At 42.4% G+C, this 23,375-nt stretch overlaps 5 protein-coding genes across 5 annotated transcripts; all 5 read right to left on the reverse strand.

Annotated features, from left to right (window-relative positions):
• Nucleotides 1-11: 11 nt before the first annotated feature.
• Nucleotides 12-903, reverse strand: TOT_030000010 (hypothetical protein; the record flags this gene model as incomplete). Its single annotated transcript, XM_009692754.1, has 3 exons — nucleotides 12-187; nucleotides 275-491; nucleotides 898-903. 3 exons carry the CDS (start codon nucleotides 901-903, stop codon nucleotides 12-14), a joined length of 399 nt encoding a protein of 132 aa, XP_009691049.1.
• Nucleotides 904-905: 2 nt separating this feature from the next.
• On the reverse strand, nucleotides 906-5,462 carry TOT_030000011 (uncharacterized protein; the record flags this gene model as incomplete). The annotated part of the gene is made up of 1 exon (XM_009692755.1): nucleotides 906-5,462. One exon carries the CDS (start codon nucleotides 5,460-5,462, stop codon nucleotides 906-908), a length of 4,557 nt encoding a protein of 1,518 aa, XP_009691050.1.
• Nucleotides 5,463-7,700: 2,238 nt separating this feature from the next.
• On the reverse strand, nucleotides 7,701-12,986 carry TOT_030000012 (uncharacterized protein; the record flags this gene model as incomplete). Its single annotated transcript, XM_009692756.1, is given in 2 exon segments — nucleotides 7,701-11,681; nucleotides 11,697-12,986. 2 exon segments carry the CDS (start codon nucleotides 12,984-12,986, stop codon nucleotides 7,701-7,703), a joined length of 5,271 nt encoding a protein of 1,756 aa, XP_009691051.1.
• Nucleotides 12,987-14,306: 1,320 nt separating this feature from the next.
• On the reverse strand, nucleotides 14,307-19,591 carry TOT_030000013 (conserved hypothetical protein; the record flags this gene model as incomplete). Its single annotated transcript, XM_009692757.1, has 2 exons — nucleotides 14,307-19,209; nucleotides 19,497-19,591. The coding sequence occupies 2 exons, from the start codon at nucleotides 19,589-19,591 to the stop codon at nucleotides 14,307-14,309; spliced, it is 4,998 nt and encodes a 1,665-aa protein (XP_009691052.1).
• A 534-nt stretch (nucleotides 19,592-20,125) lies between these two features.
• TOT_030000014 (uncharacterized protein) lies at nucleotides 20,126-23,074 on the reverse strand (the record flags this gene model as incomplete). The annotated part of the gene is made up of 1 exon (XM_009692758.1): nucleotides 20,126-23,074. The coding sequence occupies one exon, from the start codon at nucleotides 23,072-23,074 to the stop codon at nucleotides 20,126-20,128; it is 2,949 nt and encodes a 982-aa protein (XP_009691053.1).
• Between the last annotated feature and the right edge of the window lie 301 nt (nucleotides 23,075-23,375).

A 23,375-nucleotide genomic window follows, 5' to 3' on the forward strand; every position in this document is an offset into this window, starting at 1 on the left:
GATATCAGTTTTTAAATTGTGCAGTTACACACGGCACATCCAGACCACCTGGATTTCCACACACTCTGGATTACACACCAGCCTATAATCGATAAAGCGTTATCGAGAAATGTAAAATAGGATTTAATTTTGCAATGCAGTCTGAGAATTTGGATCATAATGTGTCGTTGGCTCTTTCCAATATGGACTAGGGCCAATAATACACTTATCACGCCAAATTTGTCAAGAAGTCACAAATTTCAATGTAGTAACTATAAATATGTGTTAGTTATACTCAGGTGTTTATGTTGGACATGTGTAGATAGCAGATTTTGTGCAATGGCTCTGTATACCACTTTGTTTTCCGAGTAGGAAATTTCATATCTGTCGTCTGATAACACTTGCAGGTCCAGTGTGATTAGGCTTTTGTCAGCCGGTGGCACTAAGTTCACTGGTGGTTGAGTTGGTCTGTGCACTTCGGCTTGGAAGTTAATGTGCTGCTGCTCTACCTCCTAGGGGCTTTATAGTTTAGGATACAGTATTAAAATAATAGGAATTAGACAAAATGTCAAAAAAGTTAATACATATAGACAAAAATTAATAAGGAGATAAGAAGATTTTATAAGATATCTTAAGTTTAATATTAGAAAATATTAGTAACAGTCTGATGTGTTTTATAAAATATAATAGATTTTTATACATATTCAAAGATTATTATACTTTATTTATTGTTAATTAACAGGAATAATGGTCAATCATTTATTTGTATAGCGCCACACATTATTACATAATAGTCAGAATATTTACACACTAACAGTACTTATATTACATAAAGTGCAATTAAAAAATTACAGTCAAAGTACAATAAACCGTAGAAGCATTCCATTAAACTTTGATCAATGAATAACAAAATTTAACGACCATAATTAAATCCTTTTCACGTATTGCTCTATAATTGGTGCAATTGACTCATTTGCTGATACATCACTGGCTTTACAAGTTTTAACTACACAACCCTCATGTATCACCCATACAGAGGTACAAGATTTTAATACGTTAACATCGTGTGCTGTGACGAACGTGGTACAATGGCTAAAGTTTTTCGGCAATAGATCGTAAATTGCAACTGAAAGGTCATCCTTTCTGACATTTGCTTTTTCGGAATCTTCCTCGGGAGGCTCATCTACAATAATTATTCTAAAAAAACGCCTATATAGAACTAATCTGGCCAGTGAAAGGGTTCTGAGCTGGTTGTTTGACAGTAACATGTCACTATCATCTCCAGATTTAGCCAATTCGAGGGACTTGGATTTCCTAAATTCCAACAATCTGAGTTGGAAAGCTTTTGATTTATTGTAGTATAGAAGAGGTTGCTCTGGCGATAGAACAGTATCCAAATTTTTACCCCCAGGAAGGCCATTAACGAATTCAGAAAGTCCACATTTGCTCAATGCTACGTTAATCTGATCGTCTGTGAACAACTTTCTGGGATCGAGGAATCTACGAATGGTCCATCCCTTGAAGACGAAAGGCAGTTGTGGTAACACACCTATAACCTGTCGAAGGACAACCTTGGGAATATCATTTAAATCTTTACCATCCAATAATACATGGCCAACTCTATTAGAAACCGTGTTATTAAATACTGACAACAAAGTTGTCTTACCAGCACCTGTTCTGCCAACCATGCCGATTATTTCAGACCGATGGGCTGTGACCGTGAGGTGTTTCAAAATCATACTCTCTGGAGTGAGAAGAGGAGAAGTATATACACAAACATCTTTCAGCTCAACACCGGAATGTTCTGGAGACAGGTAGCGACCAACATCAAGAAGAGTCAACTTAGGACTAAAGAAAAGCTTCCTCAATACATAGAACTTTTTGTTTTCGGCCTTGAACTCAATAGCCCTTCTCCTTAACAATTGTTTCTTATCCATGTCACTAACCTGTTTATTCACAGGATTAACTAGGTATTCTTCATGAGTGTTGGGGCTTTTATCGAATTTAAGTTTTTTACCCAGAGGAATGAAATATCTAAACCGATCAATAGAGCTGATGACCATTTGAGTGCAGGCGTACATAAACGAAAAGTTGCTGAACGACTTGATCACGTTAGTACACAGCGATAGCGCTAGGCCGAAATAGCCGACAGTCATCTTGTAATTCGTGTACCTGTCAAGAATAATAGGTAGAACCAGTATAACGAATGTGGTTAATGAGAAAATCCAAGTACACAATATTGTTGACCACGAAACGGCGGCGGCAAAAAGGAACTTGGTTCTAGCATTATAGTCCCTGTGTTCCAGGAAATTTCCTAGCAAATCTGAATTTCTATTGTAGCTTCTGTACACAGACCATCCTGAAATAGAACGCTCAATCACAGAGTTCATTTGGGTGAGCGATTCCATGAACCCAAAGTTCAAATAGACTGCAGTCTGAATATACCTCTTTAAAATGTAAAAGTATATAATGACCACAGTGAGAAGGATGAACGGTATGGAGATGGGAATCAAGTAAAACAACGTAAAAATGTTTATGATAGTCTGAATTAATGAAAACAGCAACAATGAAATGCAAAATCCAGTAATATCATCAGTCATCATAAGGTCTCCGTACAGGAAGGTGATAACTTGACTAAATTGCTTCTTTATTTTAACTAAGGCTGAACTGTAGTTGAAAATTACGTTGAGGGAATACTCGTGAAGCTTGCGACATGATACGATAGAGCCTGCTGTAAGTGCTACTGTGGCCAAAAACGACAATGTGATGATAACTGAAACAAACATTATCGTCACTTTCAGTGCCGAATTACTACGTGATTTAATCTCTGCGAGGTCGACTATGATCCCCTTGTTGTGGTCGTTGATGTTTTTGGTGATGTAGTCTGATAAGTTGGTCGACAAAACTAGTTTAACGTAATCCATGGTATTTAATGCCACCGTCAGTAATATGTAAATTGCGAAAGATACCAATGCGGGCTTCATGAACACAAAATACGGGTTAAACCTGGCGTTTCCGAAGTGTTCTTTGACGTATTTTACAAATGGCTCTTTGTAGAGCTCTTTGATAACTTCGGGGCGGCCTGATCTGGCATTTGAGCCTGATGCGCACAGAGTAAGCATATCGTTGTTTAGACAGCTCAGGGTGTAAGGGCCGGCTTTAGCAGACGTTAGATACTTGAAGTCGCCTTCGTGCTTCTTGTTCTTGATAAAGTCACTAAGATTAGATAAGAAGTGCAACTCCTTGTTTTTAACGTTATAAATTGCTACGTTTGGGAATTGGGCTGGGTCACAAGACTGGGTGCACGTATCCAGATTCTGTTTCGACGAGGTCAAAACAACGGATAAATCTTCTTTCACTAGTAAGCCGGATTTAACGTTAAACAGGTTATTGAATATAGTTTTGGACACGTAGGGGTCGAGACCATGGAACGATGCGTCCAAACACATCAAGAACGAACACTGGCTGCCGTTGTACTGTTTGTTGACGTGATGGAACACCAAATAAGCATATACTGCACGAGCCAACTCCATTCTTACACGTTGACCGCCACTAAGTGAAAGTGCATTATCAGATACAGTCCTAAGGTCACGCTTATCCCATGTAGATATGTCGTTATCAAGTTCAACTGCACTCAAAACGGTGTTGTACAAATATTCATCAAAACGATGACCAAATACAATGTTGGATCTAATAGTACCCTTTTGTAGAAATATATCCTGTGAGGCATAAAATATGGGCATTGATGTGTGTAATGGTACAACAGCCATAGAACCCCCAACCAGGGTCATCTCACCAAGCATTGATTTGATAAAATTTGATTTACCTGATCCTTTGGAACCGGTGACAATGGCTATTTCGCCCCGTTTCAACTCAAAGTTTATATTTTTCAAATGTGTGTCAAAATTTTTGTTAATAAGGTCATCACGTGTGTAGACCCATGTGAATGAAGCGTCCTTGAAGTAGACTACAACGTCATTGGGGAGCTCGTTAGTGACCTGAGCTAAGTTTGAGCTGACATTGGCTGAGCCAGTAAATTTATTATCAGCGACATAGAAATTAGGTGAACATCCAGAGAGATACTTGTTTAACCTTCTATAGGAGGCGTATGCCATTCCGACAATGCTTATGGCCCTCGGAATTAAAAACATTGAGGTGACAATTCTCGTGTATATATAAAACGTTGTCATGAATCCTGCAGTGTTAATATCGGTAACAACACCCGCATCATTAACGGACTTCACAAAGTACATTTTAATAATGTAAAATGAGATGTTAATGGAGGTGCTGTACAGACACATGTTGATGAACGTGATTAGAATCTTAATAAAAATTAACGAAAGCTCGTCGTTCCTGGTCCGAGTAATAATATTAAAACCAATGTCGTCTAACAACATCTTCTTAATATTACTTAGTGAGCCAAGGATATTTGTGTACTTCGTTACTTTATAATCTCTCATGAACAGGATTAACTTGTATATGTATGCGTTAAAAATCTCGAGGAAAACCATAAAAACAAGGAACAAAGCCCCGGTGAGGTACAACATCCATAAATTAGCCTTGACGTGTCTCGATAGGAGATATACTCCGTATATGAAATTCGCGAGGAATTGTACTATGAACTTGGTGGACTCGAATGCCATGGCGATGTAATACGAGTCGTAGAACACGTACGTGAATATTTTGGGTGTCATTTCCTTGTTATGATAGCGGAGCGATGGGCAGAACAATGGGTTTTTCGGGCACTGTGACTCTGGCGAACAGCTGTGTAGTACCTCGTTGCACGTGTTCAACGGGTTGGAGCCATTTACATTGTTAAAGTACAGGCGCCTGTGAGAAATAGCGTGTCGATAAGGGACGATGCCGTACAGGTAATGCAACGTGTATATCATCCTGTACACATAGAAATTAACATTTTCGAGGAGAAGTCCGTCCAATATCTGAAATCCCACGATGGCTAGCAGCAACAATAATGTTTTCGCCACATGGATTGAATGGCTGTTTACGATATGTAACAATTTTTCGATTAAAATGGATATGCTAAGGCTCAAAACGTTTCCTACAACGAGTGCAAAAAACAAAACGAACGACTTTTTCCACGACGTTAGTAGAATTGCGCGGAGCAGAAGAGACCTGTATGGTTTAACGGGGTTCTTACTGGACTTCGTGGCCTCGTACAGGTCCAATCGCGCCAATCCGTCGCTAACATGTTTAGAAAAAGTTGGTTCCCACTTTAAAATCTGGTCTGAAGCCTGCAAAGGGTGTAGCTTATAAGGCTCTAGATACTTTATTGAGAGTGCCAAGGCCCATTTGTCAAACCAGTGGTAGAACAAATACCTGAAAATTGTCGCATCATCATAATAACTGTATCCATTTTCCCTTTTGTTCTTAAAATCTGATTTGAGATAAGGTTCACTCTCCCAGAAAGTGGGATTCGGATCCTCGTCGAGCTTTACGGATTTATCTACAGAAGGTTTGTTCATCAGTCTTTAAAAAAAATAAAAAGCCTTCCTGCAAATTCTAATTAATTAAAAATGTGTTTTTATTGATTTGCAAAACGTTGAATATGAAACCTGAATAATCGGCCATTTGGATAGTGAACTAAAATTTATATCTCAAAGTATCGAATATCGAATAAACGCTACAAATTTTTTACATGATTTTTAATTCACCCTGGCTCAAGTTTGCTCAGATTCATAATGGCAGATGATGTGTTACGTTCCCCATTTATAGGAAGACCTGCTACAATAAGGTAAAATATTTTATATTATTTGTTCAAATATAAGGTCCTTTATTATTATTTTAACAAAAATTAAAGCAATTTTCGAGTGTTTTGAAAATATGTGCTGGAGGTTCCCGGTACGGAATACAATTTTCAACTTCTAAATGAAATACTTTGTTATCTACAACAATATTATCTATGATATACAACAATTGAACGGCTAATATTTAAATTAAAATCGACTTGTCTATCCAGTGCGTTATTTCAAATTTAATTTGGGATTTAACGCACTGTAAATTCAATTATACTCGAATTCTATTAATAATAACCGTTCAATTTTGTCGTTTACTTAATTATTCGCCTATCTTTACGGTTTAGAATTGTTGAATTCCATTTCGCTTGTTGTAAATAGGAATCTTCTCCTTTTCCTATGTTAACCTTATATTTATTTTATTATACATTTAGACCATGTCTAAAGTATTCAAAACAACCTATAATCATGGTACATAGATGGAATCATATCCCATAACACGTCGCCCCATGTTCCTCAAACGTAAATATTTATTATTATTAGCGCATTCTTTTTATTTCCGATGATATTGGAAATATTGATTTAATAATTACGTAAACGTTCCAAACATGGTATAATATAAACATCATCAGACAGTATTACTTTTTAAATCAGTGGGCTTACATGGGAAAAGGAATAATATTTAGTTAGACACTATGCAACCTTTAATGGTCCAAGTTTGAAGATAGAAAAGTTAAGAATACATAAAAAGATATATTAAAGTTCTATTAAAACACATTTGTATCCAAATACCTCCTTTGATTTTATTGTTACATTAAGATCCCCTAATATTCCCTTTTTATTGACTATCCTATAGCTTTTCAGTGATGAGAATAATGTAGTATTTCATAGATTATATTTCATTCTTTTTCTTAGTAAACTTAATTGGCTCAATAAAATAGGATTTATCATACCAATCACCATAAATATTATTTACCCATTAAGAGCATTAATTTGAATTACTATAACCTTAACGGTTAATTATATAATTATAATAATGCTTAAATAAGAGTCAACACAGATTAACTGTTAATATATAAAAGTATCACAAAATACGTTTTCACCGGCCACATAGTTAGCAAGATGCCCTTACTTTGCTTCGTTAAGCTGTTTAATTTTGGTTACCGATAATTTTCCAGAATCTAATAATTTTTGTTTTATATGGAATTTATAATTGCTTTTATGTGTGTATGTTTGCTATAAATCATGGGCTAATGAGTTATAATGTGAGTTAATACACCATTTAAATACTAACCACCTAGTTGAATAAATAATTGTTTCATTCTAGTGGTTTTTAATCCTGTATTTACAGTATACGGTAGCCTTCCACAATTAAGACCGACATTTACATATATTATTGACAATTTACTATCTTCTTTTTAAAAAACCTTTTAATCTAGTTTTTATACTACTTTTTTGTTAAAAATATTAAAATTTCTCCTTGTTTGTTTTTTTAATCATCTTCCATTGTATTAACATTCAGGCTTATTCCACTTTGTTTCCACATTATTTTGCCTTCAACTTATTTTTATTTAAATTGATCACATATCGCTGTAATACTATTGGTTATTAACTTTAAATAAGTATGTAGAAGCAGTATGAATAGTAACTAATTGGATAAGAGTTTAGTTTTTAAAAGATTGAATTACAAATTCTATGTTACAAACAGCTTGGTTAGTGTGTGTGAACCATACTGTTACAATAAAAGTGTGTCTCAACGGTACACATTACATAATGTGTACAACAAATTAATAACTCAAGCTCTGCAAAATTCTAATCAGTCGATGGATGAACTCAATACTGTGCGTGTGTAGAATTTAGATTCGGAAATGATGACTGTTGACTTGGATCGCACGGATGGTGTTGATGTCGAGATTCGATGGTTGGCAAAGTTCACTGCAGACTACTGTGTGTGGCTGCATAGGCAAACTATCGTCGTTCGCTTCTTATTTTTCCCAGAATTGGACTCTCGTCTGTTGGGAAAAACACCTTCAGCTTATCCTTGCCGTCCACCTCCTTGTAAATTACTTTATAGGGATATTCGTTTCGGCTTGCCTGCCATAGAATATCATTGCCGCTCTTAACCATGCGGAACAAATTGGGAGCCCTGGCTCTGTAAACAACTTTGTTTTCCGAGTAGGAAATTTCATATCTGTCGTCTGATAACACTTGCAGGTCCAGTGTGATTAGGCTTTTGTCAGCCGGTGGCACTAAGTTCACTGGTGGTTGAGTTGGTCTGTGCACTTCGGCTTGGAAGTTAATGTGCTGCTGCTCAACATCCTCAGGAGGTTCTGGCATAGAAGGGATTTGGAAAGATGGGTGTTCATTCAAGAGGGGCTGCACTTCGTCCGTAATTATCGCCATTCCAGGCAGGTCGTCCGGCTTATCAATTTCGTTTTTGCATACGATTTTCCACATTTCGACGCTGTACTCGTAGACGTAGTACCAGTTGTCAGTGAATGACACTATTAGGTAGCCCAGGTGGTCAAAGTAGAGTTTATTAGGGTAGCGCGTTCCATACCTTATAATCTTGTGCTTCCACACGATCTTATCGGCGTACTCGACCTTAATCAGTTTTTCGATGAAGTCGAAGGTCGACACGAGGTATCCTTCGAGCAGGGTGAAGTGAGTCAGGTTGTGCACGAAGGGCTTATCTCCAATCATCGTGGTCACTCTGATGTTGGTCACGAGAAGCGGGCACGAGAGGGCGTAAGTTTTCGGGGTCTCAGGCTGCGTCTTCAGGACCGTTGGGGTCGCTTTAGCGTACTTGGCTCTCGCAATGTCCATGTCCACGAACATCCAGCGGTCGAAGTACTTGATGTAGAAGCCGTTGTTCGCGATGTTCAGGTAGATCCCTCTCGGGAAGCCTCCGCGCGGGTTGTCGCTGTACTTCCAGATCGGGAGGTTGCGGTACCTGATTTCCAGACACTCGACGCCAGGGTTGAAGGTGTACCCGTAGAGGAATGCCAGGGAGTTAATCTTGAACTCGCCCGACTCAATTTGCCTGTATCGGCCGTTCATGTCCCGGCCCATAGTGTACATCTTAAGGTTCAGGAGCGAGTAGCGCGTGTCCGTAGTGTTTCTCCAGTCGACGTAGTCCTCGAACTCTTCGAAGAACGTGAAGTTGCCGTTGAGGAGAATCAGGGCCATGCTTCTCTTCTTGTAGGGGTTCCAGGGGTTGTTTCCCATCACCACTCTGTAGGCGTACTGGTATGCGTCCGCTGCGTTCCAAATCGCGACGTCGAACACGTTTGACTTGAAGACCACGTTGTCGAACACGATGTTGTGTTTCGGGACGTACGACACGATAGGGCCGTTGACCAAGTAGTAGAACTCGTTGGTGTTCTTCTTGTTATCGATGTTGAGCGTGACAGGAATCTTCAGGCCGTCGGTCATACGCAGCGACAGGTACTTGTCGGTGACGACCTTGTCCATTGACTCCTGGTCGAGGTCGATTCCGTACGTCTTGAGGTTGTTAAAAGAGGACAGGTTCGTGGACTCGTCACGCCAAATTTTTCCCTTGTGCGACCTATAGAACAACTTGTAGCCTCCGCCTATGAGGTACAGGAGAAGGTACTTTTCCGCTTTTTTGGTGCTCTTGACGACTGCCTTCCTTGCGAAGTCGCACTTGCTCATGGCGTTCCAAATGTCCACGACTGACTTGTTAAGTCCAGTTAGTCCCTGGGTCCTCTTGACTCCCTTGAACAGGAAGTGTCCCCTCGGCGTGAATGTGACAATGTCATTCCTTTCGTCCTTTGCAACATCGTACTCGTAGGTGGATTGCGTCTTCGAGATGTCAAGCAGCGTTGCCGGGTCCACCTCAATCCACCTGTCGTTAAGGAGCGTGAAGTGCTTCACGTTCCCGTTGACGAGGAAGAGCGTCACGTTGAACGTGTTCGACAGGATGCCGATCAGATCGATGAAGACCTTGGAAACGTACTCATCTTCTGACTCTGGGCACCAAATCTCCACGTCAGAGCCGATCATGCGTCCGGCCTTAACCAGCTTGAATATGAAGTTGTGCTTCGGCGTGTACATACCACACTCTGAATTCCTTTTCGAGTACTCGTACTGCTCTGTCGAGTCCTTCTTCTTAATATCGACCAGAATTGGCATTTTCTTTTGGGTTGAGTCCTCTTGCTCGTGAGGTTCCTGCTCAGAAGCTGGCGCTTCAAGAGGAATCAAGACGTCGTCTGCTTCGGGTGGTCCACTGGGCTTTTGACCCGTACGCTCAAAGATCTCTTTCTCAATAATTTGTGCCTTTTCTTCGTCCGCGAGGTCTTCCTTTTCGGGAATGAACACCTTAAGAAACGGCTTATTGTTCAAGTTTTCGATAAAAATGACTCCAAAGCCGTAATTATCGTTGGTCGCCTTCCAAAAGACGTAGTCGTCCATCTTCACTTCACTAATGGAATATGACGGTTTGGGCGTATAAATATGCGTTTTCGTGATTACGTCGTAGGAGTAATTGATGAATCTCGTCGTTTGCGTATCTTGGATGTCGAGGGACACTAGTTTAACAGGCTGCCTGTGTACAAAGAGTGTGTCTTCGTCGAGGTCTTTAGGCTCTAGGAGGAATTCATCGAAATCACCCTCTTCCGGGTCTCGTTTGGGCCGAGTAGGACGACGCAACTCTGTAACCTCAATGTCGCCAGTGAGATTTAAATCTACGCCGTCTTCGTCGAATGCAGTAGTTGTGGTAGGTTGTTGTACTTGAACAGGCTTTATGAATGGCGCTCTTTGCCTTCTAGGCTCAGCTGGTTTTGGAGTCTGTATAACGGACGCAGAATCAGCCAATTCAATGTCACTTCCAACATCTGTGTCTGGTAGATCGTGTGTCGATCGAGGAGGGGCAACCGAGGCCGGACCTTCCAATTCAGAATCGACGATTTCAATTGTTTTACCGGAGGAAGCCAGAGGAATCGACTTTAGGGAAGGAGAACTGGGTGTTGCTGGCAAGGTAGACGGCAGAACTGGCGCGTCCTGCATTTTCATAACCTCCTCAGGGCTCTTCCACTCATCGTTGTGATTGATAAAAACGTGCGGAGTATTTTGAATGAAAACACTCATGATGATCGGCGAAATTACATCGAAATAGAGAACCGTTGGGAAGTTGTCTCCGTATAGAAGGTTATCATAGCTCCAGGCCACCTTATCGTTGTACTTTACCTCCGTGCACAGGTGGTTGTGCTTAAATCTGTACTCAAACATCAGGCCGTAGTGAATGACGTCGTAGGCCTTGGAGTTGTTGGTGTACAATTGTCCGTAGTGCTGAGTAATCACTTTTATCTTGTTGTACACGGCATAGAACTCGTCGTAGTGTATGAACTTGAACTTGTTTTCTACGCACCCGTAGAGGTAGTAGCAGCCTTCGAACTCGAACAGAATCACAGGGGTGTCTTTACGCAAACATATAGACTTAGGATAAACGTTTTCAGGATTTGCGCTGTATTTCCATACCTCCTTACCTCCGTATTTAAGTTCCACGCATCTGTTATTGTTGGTGAACTTAAACAGGAACCCATACGTGTACTCTTCGAAAGAAAATTTGGTTCGGTCGTTTACAGAAATTAGATTTGTTGGCGTGGAAGTTGTAATTTCGACAGGTTCTGAAATGTTAAGCCTGTTTGGTTGAAATTGAGCGGCTATTTGTGGATGAGCTTGAGGTTGCGCTGGTCTTGCTTGAGCCTGGGGCAGTTGAGCTTGAGGTTGAGCAGGACGGGCCTGTGCCTGAGGCTGTTGGACTTGAGCTTGAGGTTGCGGTGGACTTGCTTGAGCCTGCGGCTGTTGAGCTTGAGGTTGAGCAGGACGGGCCTGTGCCTGAGGCTGTTGGACTTGAGCTTGAGGTTGCGGTGGACTTGCTTGAGCCTGCGGCTGTTGAGCTTGAGGTTGAGCAGGACGGGCCTGTGCCTGAGGCTGTTGGACTTGAGCTTGAGGTTGCGGTGGACTTGCTTGAGCCTGCGGCTGTTGAGCTTGAGGTTGAGCAGGACGGGCCTGTGCCTGAGGCTGTTGGACTTGAGCTTGAGGTTGCAGTGGACTTGATTGAGGCTGAGGCTGTTGAGCAGGACGGGCCTGTGGCTGTGCCTGTTGGACTTGAGCTTGGGGTTGCGCTGGAGGACTTGGAACTGAGAGGTCTATATCGCTTCCAGCATCAGATTCGAGTGGAGCTGAGGCAATAGTATCAATTCTCGACGGCTTAACAATTGGTTTTTTAGAAGGTGCTTCAGGTTGGGGTACTGGGTCTCGCGTTCCTTTATCAGCCTTGGAATCCTGTTGAGCCTTAGCTTCAGTGGGACTAGCAGGAGAGTGAGTATCGTGAAGGTCAATATCCGTCCCGCTTTCCGCATCAGTTGTTGAGTCAGTATCACTCAAAAACTTAATGGTTTGAGGAGAACTTGTAGAAGGAGAGGCAGTTGCAGATGGAGTTGCAGTTGCAGTTGGAGTCTGTTGTTTAGGTTGATTGCCGATTGGAGCTGCTGCAACCGGAATGGCTTTAATTTGCCTTGAGCCCTGATCTGGAGCCGGACCTTGTTTTGGTGGCTGTTGTCTAGGCTGCGGGGTAGAGGTAGCAGATGCATCAACGGGGACAGCTTTGACCTGTCTTGTAGCTTGTGCCTGTGGTTGTCCTTGAGGTTGAGATTGATTTTGAGCCTGAGGTTTCATATCTTCGTCATCGTCGAGTGATATTGAAACTTGTTTTGGAGCACCTTGAGAGGCTCCAGTTTGAGCCACTCGTTGTCTAGGCTGCGGGCTAGAGGAAGCAGATGCATCAACGGGGACAGCTTTGACCTGTCTTGTAGCTTGTGCCTGTGGTTGTCCTTGAGGTTGAGATTGATTTTGAGCCTGAGGCTTCATATCTTCGTCGTCATCGAGTGATATTGTTACTTGTTTTGGAGCACCTTGAGACCCTCCTGTTTGAGACACTCGTTGCCTGGGCTGTGGATTTGGTCCTGATGTTGAACCACCCCTAGGTGCTGCCTCTCGAGGTTCATCGTCATCAACCAAACTAAAAGTAGTTGAGGACGATCCAGCGCTCTGATTAGAATTTAAATGAGCATGAGGAAAACTTAAACTTTGTTTTTGCGATAAACTTGTAGAAGAGTCTTGTTGCGATAATACTTTGGTTTTTTGGCTTTCATTTGCGTCTATGAATTTCTTTCCGTAACATAACAACAAAAATAACAATAAGGACTTAAAAATGATACATTTGTCCATTCATTTGTTGTTATGTTGAATTTATATGGTTAAATCCTGTCTCTATAGTAAAGGAAGTATCAAAATCTCATAATTTACAGCAAAATTTATGCATACGTCTAATAGATTATATAGAAATATCAATAATGGATATAATCAATAAAATTTCTATAATAACCCTTTATCAATTTATTTTTACAAAATTCGTTATTTCTTAAGGGGAAATCGAACGTAAAAACATGTAGTCCACCACATGCAAGGATTCCTAGTTTTTATTAAGTTAAATCTTTGAATATCGTTGATGTAAGCTCATTAATAAATTAAATTAAATAAATATGCAATGTTCAAATGACTGATTAAATATTAATGTGAGCCTGTTCTGTGAGCAGGTCATTTGATTGTGCTACGTATATGTGTTAGATTGCCTACGGGTACGCCTCGTACAAATATTTTATAATGATTGACTTTATATGCGTTTATATTTAATAAAAAGCCATTGACGTCCTTTACAACTGTGTACTCTGGTTTAATATGGGCACTACATGGGTGACATGTATATGTCAATTTTGCCTTTTTTTTCATATTAATTATTCATTAAAACCACTACCAATATATATGATATATTTGTTTATGTTTATTTGTTAATGTTCCACTGCCACATAGTAACCATAAACACAACTTGATTAAGTGTGTTAAGTGTACCTATATACATAGATTCCTCTTATCACATACATTTATGTATTTTAATTTATGTATTTAACCCACCCATGTTATGTACTCAATCAACATCCTATTTCACCTTGTGTGACTGTACGGTATTGTTGATAATATCCATGTTGTATATCATGATTCTTATTACTCATGGGGAGCGTATATACATATATTACTGTATTCTACGCATATTATTCATCTAACATATATTGCTGTACTCTTAATACACCTCATTCAACATTATTGTTACTCTACTCTACACATACCACTCATCTAACTTGTTTGTTGCTGAACTCTACACATACCACTCATTCAACTTAATTGTTACTGTACTCTTAATACAGCTCCATCACACCGACTACCACACCTACTTGCTAACTTACGCATCAAAGTCTGCTACTCAATATAACTACCTACGTGGACGGGAGCACGGATGGTAACTAGTGGATAGGGTTAGTTTTACAACATTGAGTTGCACATCTATGGTACAAACAGCGTGATTACTGGCGGTGAATCTTACTGTTACAATTTAAATCCCGAGTTAAAACTGCATTTGGTTCGTTCTGCTCACATTCCACTTTACACTTATATCGATCTTCCGTGATTTAATCGATTTACAAAGCTACATTTTTAATAGTATGACGGTGTCTTATCTTCGATTACGAAGTTGTAGACATCGTCGGAGAACTCGAAGAAGTACTTGTTCGTCTCAAGGTTAAACGTGATTTTGGTCGGGTGGTTTCCGCTGAGCTGCGGGTCGACGTTCCACAGCTTTCGGTTTCTGTGTCTCACTTTAACGCATCGCGCGTTTTGGTAGAAAACCACAACGTACTTGTAAATTCCTCTTAGGTTAGAGCCTGGTTTCTCGACCTTCCAGTGTGCGTAGATGTCGAACTTGTTGTTGTTGTTCAGCTCGTAGTTGCCGAATTCGTCCATGGTGATGATTTCTATAACATCGGCAATTTCAGAGGTCGTTTCCGACCATCTAACTTTTGCGAATGGCCTCAGGATCATCGTGCTCAGGTATGTCACTTCGCAGCCGTTGATGAAGTGGATCGTCACCTCGGTATCAGTTGATATTTTGCTGAAACGATTTACCACAACTCTGTCTGCGTAGTTCGTCGGGTTATCGGTCGACCAAATATCCGTCGACATACAGCGGTACTTGTTCGCGTACGAAATTTTAACCTTGTTGAAAAGGAATCTATCCATGGCCATGTACGTATCAACGTTGTTCTTTCTTGAGAACAGGAAGCTGTCGGTTGAGCCTTTTTTAAACACGTCAAGTTCGGCGATTCTTTCTACGGAGGCCCTGATCCTCTTCCACTTGTACCCGTTAAACTTGTAAATGTGGAAGTGGTTCCTGTTGAAGACTAAGGAAATCATTAGGATGTCTGAGTAAAACTTCGCCGATTGCGGATATGGGTCGTCCGGCTGTCTCCTCCAGATAGTGGATCCGTTACACCGCACTCCTGCCACCTTTCCTTGGTCGTAGTCGTACTGGATCTTGAACGGCTGCGAGGGATCATAGAACTCGGCTGGAGGCTCTTCGCGCCTGTGCGTTCTCGGCTCCATGGACTCCCTAGGCTCCCACGGTTCTCTAAATCCATATTTGGACGGCTCATGTGATCTGTGATGCCTGTGTCTATCTTGGGGCATGTCATACCCATCGTGGTATCTATCGTCGAATCTATCGTATCTTTCATGATACGTATCTTGGTGCTTATGTTGATATCTGTCGCGAGACTTATGGTAGTGTCGGTCTGCAGGTCTGTGTCTCTCTGCACGTGTGTGTCCTCTGTGATGTTTGTCATGTGTGCGTGGATCTCTAAATCTTGCTTGATCAAGATCTGAGTCGAATGACTCAGCATACTTTGCTTTACGTTGGGCCTGGGGTGCTCTTGGGTCATGCTGGGGGAAGTATACTCTAAACTTGGATTCACCGTATTTGTCCGTCTTCACCACCACTTGGTCTGGATAGTTTCCGTCCTTAGAGAACCAAACGGTATCCATTCCTTGCTTAACCATATAGAATAGGTAAGGTTTCCTCGCGGTGAAAATATTGGCGTTCCTGCGGTGGTCGAATCTGTGCTTGACGATGTCAGTTCCACGTCTGTTATTCACATCAAGGATAATTAGGTTATCGTCGATTCTTCTATGGCTCTCGTCTTCAGAGAAGCTGGATAAGGCCACGTCTTGAACGTGAGGGGCCATAACCACGGTCTTGGGAACGCCTGGGTCCTTAATTTCAAAATCGGTGCCACTAGCTTGAGTCGGTGAGTGTGCAGGCTGAGGTCCGGTGAATGGTCTGGAGTCAGAGACATAAAAGTCGGCTCCTTGTTGCTGAGGCCCTGCTGCATGTCTATGTGCGTCGCCTTCGCCTTCAGATTGGAGCGGAATTGATAACACAGACGTTCTGCGTTGTCCCGCTCCTTCGGGACCACTATCCAAAGGAATGCCCGCGGGTTGTGGCCCTCTGGCTGCTCTGGGTATATGTCCCTCGCGATCCGAGTCGAGAGGAATCGCTGTGACATCCTTTTTGACAGGCGCTCCTTCAGAATCAGTTCCAATAGGGACGCTGAGTGGTCGAGGCCCCCCTACAGATCTGGGCGCCCCTGCTTCGGTATCTGTATCAAGGGGAATTGCGGTTGTCCTAGGGGCTCGAGGAGCATGTCCCTCAGTGTCAGTATCCAAAGGAATTGCTGCTTTAGCTCTAGCGATCATAGGTGGAGCTCCCCCCTCGTTATCGGTCTCAAGTGGATGTGCAGCCCTGGGTCTTGCCATGACCCTAGGCGCGGCACCTTCGTTATCCGTCTCAAGAGGTATTGCAGATTTAGCTCTGGGGATAGCTGCTGGAGCTCCTCCTTCGTTATCTGTCTCAAGTGGATGTGCAGCCCTGGGTCTTGCCATGACCCTAGGCGCGGCACCTTCGTTATCCGTCTCAAGAGGTATTGCAGATTTAGCTCTGGGGATAGCTGCTGGAGCTCCTCCTTCGTTATCCGTCTCAAGAGGTATTGCAGATTTAGCTCTGGGGATAGCTGCTGGAGCTCCTCCCTCGTTATCAGTCTCAAGGGGATTTGCTGCCCTGGCTCTAGGCATTACACGAGGCGCTCCTCCTTCGTTATCGGTCTCCAGAGGTATTGCCGCTTTAGCTCTGGGCATAGCTGCTGGTGCTCCACCTTCGTTATCAGTTTCTAGTGGCACAGATACAGCTTTCGGTCCTTCAGACTTACGTCTTCTTCTTCCTCCGTATTCGGCCTCTGACATAACCTCCTCAACTTCCATTGCAGAACCGTCGGGTAGTGCGACTTGTTTTACTGAAGCTAGAGTCTTAAGTTTTTGTCGAGACCCGCCCTCTTCAACGTCAGAATCTAGGGGAATGCTAACGGACTTCGGTCCTGCAGTAGGAGAGGACCTTGGACTTCTACCGTGCACAATTTCAACATCCGTCTCCAGAGGCGCTGTAGTTTTGGCCCTGGCGGTTCTCAGCATAGCTCCTTCATTGTCGGTCTGTATTGGGGGAGCAACAGCTTGCTGTCCTTCAGCCTTTCGTCTTCTTCTTCTACCGGCATCTTCGGCCTCGGACATTACCTCCTCGACTTCCATTGCCGAACCGTCGGATAGTGACACTTGCTTGATGACGGATGTAGTTTTCATACCTGCCCTGTTTCTACGTACTCGTCCTTCTTCGATATCGCTGTCGAGCGGGGGGTTGGGCTGACCCATTTTAGATAGATCAACCAATCTATTTGGGTCGGGCTGATTCTTATCGCCAAAGTCTACAGTGCGGGACTGTAATGCGTTCAGGTCTTGCGGCGGGTTGTTTTGCGATGTTTCTTCGTCGGTTTGCACGGGGGGTATGTTTGCTGGTTTATTGGTTTCATCTTTGTGCACAAGATACCACTTGTCGGCCTGTTGATCAAAAACGTACACATAGTACCAGTTTGGATCGAAATCGACAAAGAAATTTTTAGTTTTAATGTTATACACAATTGATTTTGGGAAGTGCGATTGGAAGTCATTCCTGCGGGCCCATACAGGCTTTTGTTGATACCTTAAGGAGATGCACATTGAACCAGGTACAAACTTATACTGTCTCAAATAATAATGCTCTATGACTCTGTACTGTGACGCATCGTTTACGTTGGCCGTATTGTTCTGTGAGTCGTACGTCACCAGTTCCAGCTGGTCATCATGGAAATCCTTGATGACTTGAGAGTCAAATTTCCACATGTTATCGAACTTGTACACCAGGTAGAACGAGACAAAGTCCACAACCACCATCATGACGTCTTTGTGGAAGTAAATTCTTTTCGGGTAGTAGTTTCCGAAATTCGCTGCGTACTTCCACAGATACTGATTTTGGTAGATGACGCCAGCGCAGAATACATCTGGATAGAATTCATAGTAGAAGATGTTCAGTTCATCAAAGGTTTTAATAGAGTATTTGGTTTCGTCCGTTAATGTTTGAGCACATGTTGCGTCTGTTCCAATTTCAATTTTCACGTTTGATGGGTCCATCTGACTCTTGACGTTGGTGATGTGGGATCCCAGTTGCCATTTCCTGTTAACCAGCCTGTACGTGTATGTCTGGTTTTTGGTTGCGATAAGTACGTGTGGTGGCGCTGTAATACTGAACTCGACATTAGTTGGGAAGTCTTGCATTTCTCCCATCTTCCAAATAGTGTTGTTTACAAACTTTACTTCTACACATTGCGCCTGGTCGGCGAAGTTATATATGTAACCGTCCTGGCCTACGTATATGCTGTATTGCGAGGTATCGTCCACGTTCATCACCCCGTTTGTCGTAGTGACAAAGTGGAGGTTTGCGTGGAAATTTTGATGCGATGGTCCAAGGCGGTCTTGTGTAAATACTTGCCCTGGTGCTGTGAATGAGGTTACTGCTAAACGACGATCTGGTGCTAACGATGCTGTTTGAGCTTGGCCGAGTTGCGGGAGTTGCGGTTGCACTTGCCCTAGTTGCGGCAGTTGAGGTTGAGCTTGGCCTAGTTGAGGCAGTGCGACCTGCGTCCCTCCTGATGAAGCTAACGGCTGTTGAAACAGAGGAACGGCTGGTCGGGCTCCCATCTTAAAATCCTCGCCTTCTGTGGACGCAGATGTTGCATATGGATACACCATCCTGTATCTATCCGCTCCAGCAGCCATTGTGTTGACTATCATCTGCTTTCCGGCCGGCCCACCACCCGAAGTCCATACTAGTTGGCCTCCTTCGTATGCTTCAGTAAACACAAACTGATCATTTGCAGTGTATGTATCTATTCCGTTTTCAGACTTATACAGGTATTGATTCGTGTTGAACTTATTGTCTATAATTAGTTGTATAGCAGTGGGAATATTTTGAGCAGTTTGGTTAAAACTTTGAGGAACTGAACCTTGTGTATATACAGCTCCTCCGGGATTTAAACTGGGTTGAAAAGCCCCTAATTTCGGGACCGCGGCACCTAATGTAGGAAGGCTGGCTAATGGAACATCGACTGCAAATACTGCAGTTTTTCCGCCATGCCCCCAAAAACTATAAATTAATAAATAGATTAATATACTACATAGGCTCATTCACTGTCATATGCGACATTTAAATATAAATATGAATTTTCGGTTAAGATGGGGGTGGAAGTCAAGAGATTTGCAAAATTTTACAAATAAGAAGTGTTCGAATACATTTCTATGAATTTTGGCTGTATAAATAAATTTAAAATATTTATATGCCCATACTACCACATTTATTTATTAATTTTCCCCTCGAAGATATAACAAAAAATTTCTTAATTGCCTTCATGCCTACCTTCCTACCATATTTACACCTTTTGGCTCTTTATCCTTGAATTCCAACCGGTTTTTTGTATTTTTATATATTTGCCACATAGAACCTCCTTAAGATCAATCTGTATTCTCATTTACTCTATTACACAGTTTTGCATTAGACATTTATAAAAAATAAACCTGATGATGCCATAACTTCGATCCATCTAATTAATTCCGACTCATATTAACATTATATATCAATTTCATCTCTAAATTAAGGGGAAAACGGCTTATAATAGTACATAAATCGACACATCTACAATATTTATTAATGCAGTTAAACAGATATAATTTTAAAAGAAATTAAAAAATCTCTTAATGAAATTTACGCAAATGAATTCTTCCTAAATTTCCAGTGAATTGCGAATGGATTAAATTATCAACTGATTAAGCCCAACATGGCGATACCTTTGCATCCATGGAATCCCTTTCAAGATAATCATTTCTCGACAGCCATTTCTAGAGACGAACGACTATAGTGGTCAATTGTCCTAGCAATAAGGGTTTTGTCTAACTTTCGAAATGTTGAAGGAATTAAACTTTTGGCGTTTAAGTCCACATTTTAGTGTCAATGTGGATTAAGTCGCCTTTCCTCAATTTCTTTGCTCTCAGTATCGTATGATGGGTTAACGTTTCAAGGGAATCCAATCCGAATGTCCTGAATGGTGTTCGTAGTCGGAGTCCTCGCTCATCGAGGTTCCGCTATCTCTGTAGGTCACTGTTGACTCTTCGCTCTGGACTATTTCGCGGGGGTCGCGCGGGACATGTTCAACAACCACCTTTCTGACCGTCTCTTGAGTGCTCACAGGCCCCGAAGGACCGGCACTTCTTCGCGTGAACTGCACAGGCTCTGACGCCTGTGTCATATTTCGAAGGTTTGGCGCTGTGTAGTTGGCGTTAGGGTCGCCTGGTAAGTGGCCGTCTAGACTTCCGTGCACGACTTGAATTCTATCACCGCCCAGGCTGGGGTCTCCGGTGCCCTCGGTGACGGACAGTTCTGACACGCGGGTGCCTTTCTTCTGGCCTTTACGGATTCCGTAGTACTTATCGTCGGAAATGTCGACGCCCAGGAGCTTAAGGTTGCTAACGGTAGACGGGATGTCTGACTCGTCTTTCCACATTGAGTTCTTGCCTGATTTGTAGAAGAGCTTGAAGGTGCGGTTGAGAAGGAACATGGCGACGTACTTCTCGGACTGCTTGCTGGTGACGACCACAACCTTGGTGCCGTACTCGAGCGGGTCGTTAGTCTCCCAGATGTCGATGTCGGCCCTGGTACACGAACTTCCGACGCTCTGCTTAATTCCCTGGAACAGGAAGTGGCCCTTGGGGGTGAACGTTTTGATGTGGCCCTCAGCGAAGACGTCGAACTCACATGTGGTCTTCTTGCTCTCGATGTTGAGGATTACGGTCGGATCAATTTCAACCCACTCCTTCTTCAGGATTGTGAAGTGCTTGATGTTGCCGTTGGCCAGGAACAGAGTTGCGTTGTTGACCTTGGCATTGAAGCTGACGCCGTCGATGACGACCTTGGTGACGTACTCATCTTCGGAATCTGGATGCCAGATGTCGACTTTGCCGCCAATTCTCGTAACGCTGCCCTTCACGACCTTAAAAATAAAGTTGTGCTTAGGAGTATAAGTACCACAGTCGTCGCTCTTCTTGGAAAACTCAAATTCGTTGGCAGACTTTCTAGTATCGATGTCAACGATAGCCGTGGCTTTATGGGCCAGAGGGGTCACGTCGCTTTTTGGCTCAACTGCGTTGCCTACGTCTCGGGGATACGATTGGTTATATTTGACGCCCAGTTGGTCGTTTCCGGCACTATACTGATGCGTAGCGTTAGTCCAAGTGTTGCCAGTCTTTTTGCAGTGAACGTACGCAGTACCAAAATCGATGACGAAGGTGTTATCGGATCTGTTGAACGCAACAGAAAGTGGGAAATGTTGCTCAGCTTTCCAAACAGTTTCTCTAAGATACTTAACCTCAACACACTTGGCGTCGTTAATGAACTGGTACTTCAGGATGTTCAAGTGTCTCGTCAGCATGAAGTGATTAAAATCGTTGACTCTCAAAGTACCTCTCATGTCGAGAGTTAAAATGTTAACATCAGGTGCAAAGGTTTGACTTTGGGCATGTTGTGGTTGAACATGTGGCTGAACATGTGGATGAACAGGTGGATGATCTTGACGTTTGCTAACATGAACTGGAATCGCCTCAACATCACCATCATCCTCAACAGGCTCCTCATGAATGAACACTTCGTAGCTGAGTTTGTTATCCTTTTCGATTTTAACAAGGACTTTGTTGGCATAATCGCCAGGGTTTTTAGGCTCCCAAACGACTTGATTGCCATTCTTGACCTTGTTAAACAGGAAGTTCTGCTTGGCTTTGAAAATGACATTATTAGGATTTTCAATCATATCGTAACCCAGGTTGTCTCCTATCCCAACGTCTAAGACGATTATATTCCTAACTTCAGAAGTGACTGGACCATGTTTCGACGGCCTCGGAATTCTACTCCTACGACCTCTGCTCCGATCGGAGCCGTCGCTGTACCCGGAGCTATACAGAGGTTCGCCCTGTGATCCTATCGTAAATTCTTCGTAGTTTCTTCCACGACCATTTCCATTATAGCTCCCGTCAGAGGAAGCTGGTCTTCTTTTTGGACTGTGGTTTAGGAATTCCATGTCACTAGTCTCGTTATCAATGCCGTAATTTTCAGAAACATAGGAAGAATCAGAATTGCCACGTCTAACTTCGACGTCATCGGAATCAGCGGAACCAGGGGAGTCGTTGCGGTCTACGATAAAAATGTCGTTAAGGGCAATATCGCTATCAGGAACAGGGTTTTCTTGAGACGGCATAGGAGTATGGAACACTTCTTGGACAGTGTGCTGAGGAGGCTGTTGTTGGAACAGTTGTTGTTGCTGACCCTGGGGATGTTGTGGCTGGGCAGGTCGGGCCTGTGGCTGTTGAAATTGAGCGGGCTGAGCAGGTCGTGCTTGAGGCCGTGGCTGTTGAACTTGAGCAGGTTGAGGTGGTGGTTGAAAGTTCTGAGGTTGACCGAAATCGTCGTCATCAATGAGGGCTGTTAGCTTAGGCCTTCCTTCATAGTTCTCGATGAATACCATTCCATAGGCATAAGCACTGGTCTTGGGTACCCATACAACAGTGTTATCCTTTGTCACCTCATTAATTAGGAATCCTTCCTTGCAGATGAAATTGTGAGTTCCATCTTGTAAGCTGTAATTGACCTCATTTGTGCTTCTCCTAATGTCAAGGTTGAGAGAGATGAGATTAATGGATTTGCAACGCGCAGTTCGGTTAATCTTAATTTCAGTGAAGTACTGAGATCCCTGCTGTACCCCCTGGTTTGGCGCAGATTGTTGATGGAATCCTGTAGATTGATTCAACGGAATTGATTCATTCCTTCTTACAATCTGTGGTGGGATTATACCAGAATTTGGTTGCGATATTGAGCCCGGTTGGTTCCGTTCGTTCGCGTCTACGAACTTTTTGCCATAACATAACAACAAAAATATTAAAACGGACCTAAATACGGTATATTTGTCCATTCATTTGTTGTTATGTTAAATATATAAGGTTAAATCCGGACTCGATAATCAGAGTGATATATCTCGATATATCTTACCGTTACCAGAGAAGTATGTGCATAAATCCAAATTTTTACATAAAACTATTCATAAAATTCATATTAAATTATTTTAAAAAATTAAAATTATTTATATATTTATTTATTGGTTCTATTCGCCTCTTAGCCGATTCTTCGTGGATTCTCATGTATGTGACCCCATGCAAGGATTCCTAGTTTTTATTAAGTTAAATCTTTGAATATCGTTGATGTAAGCTCATTAA

Source organism: Theileria orientalis, chromosome 3, assembly GCF_000740895.1.
Source record: "Theileria orientalis strain Shintoku DNA, chromosome 3, complete genome".
Classification (NCBI taxonomy): Eukaryota; Apicomplexa; class Aconoidasida; order Piroplasmida; family Theileriidae; genus Theileria; species Theileria orientalis.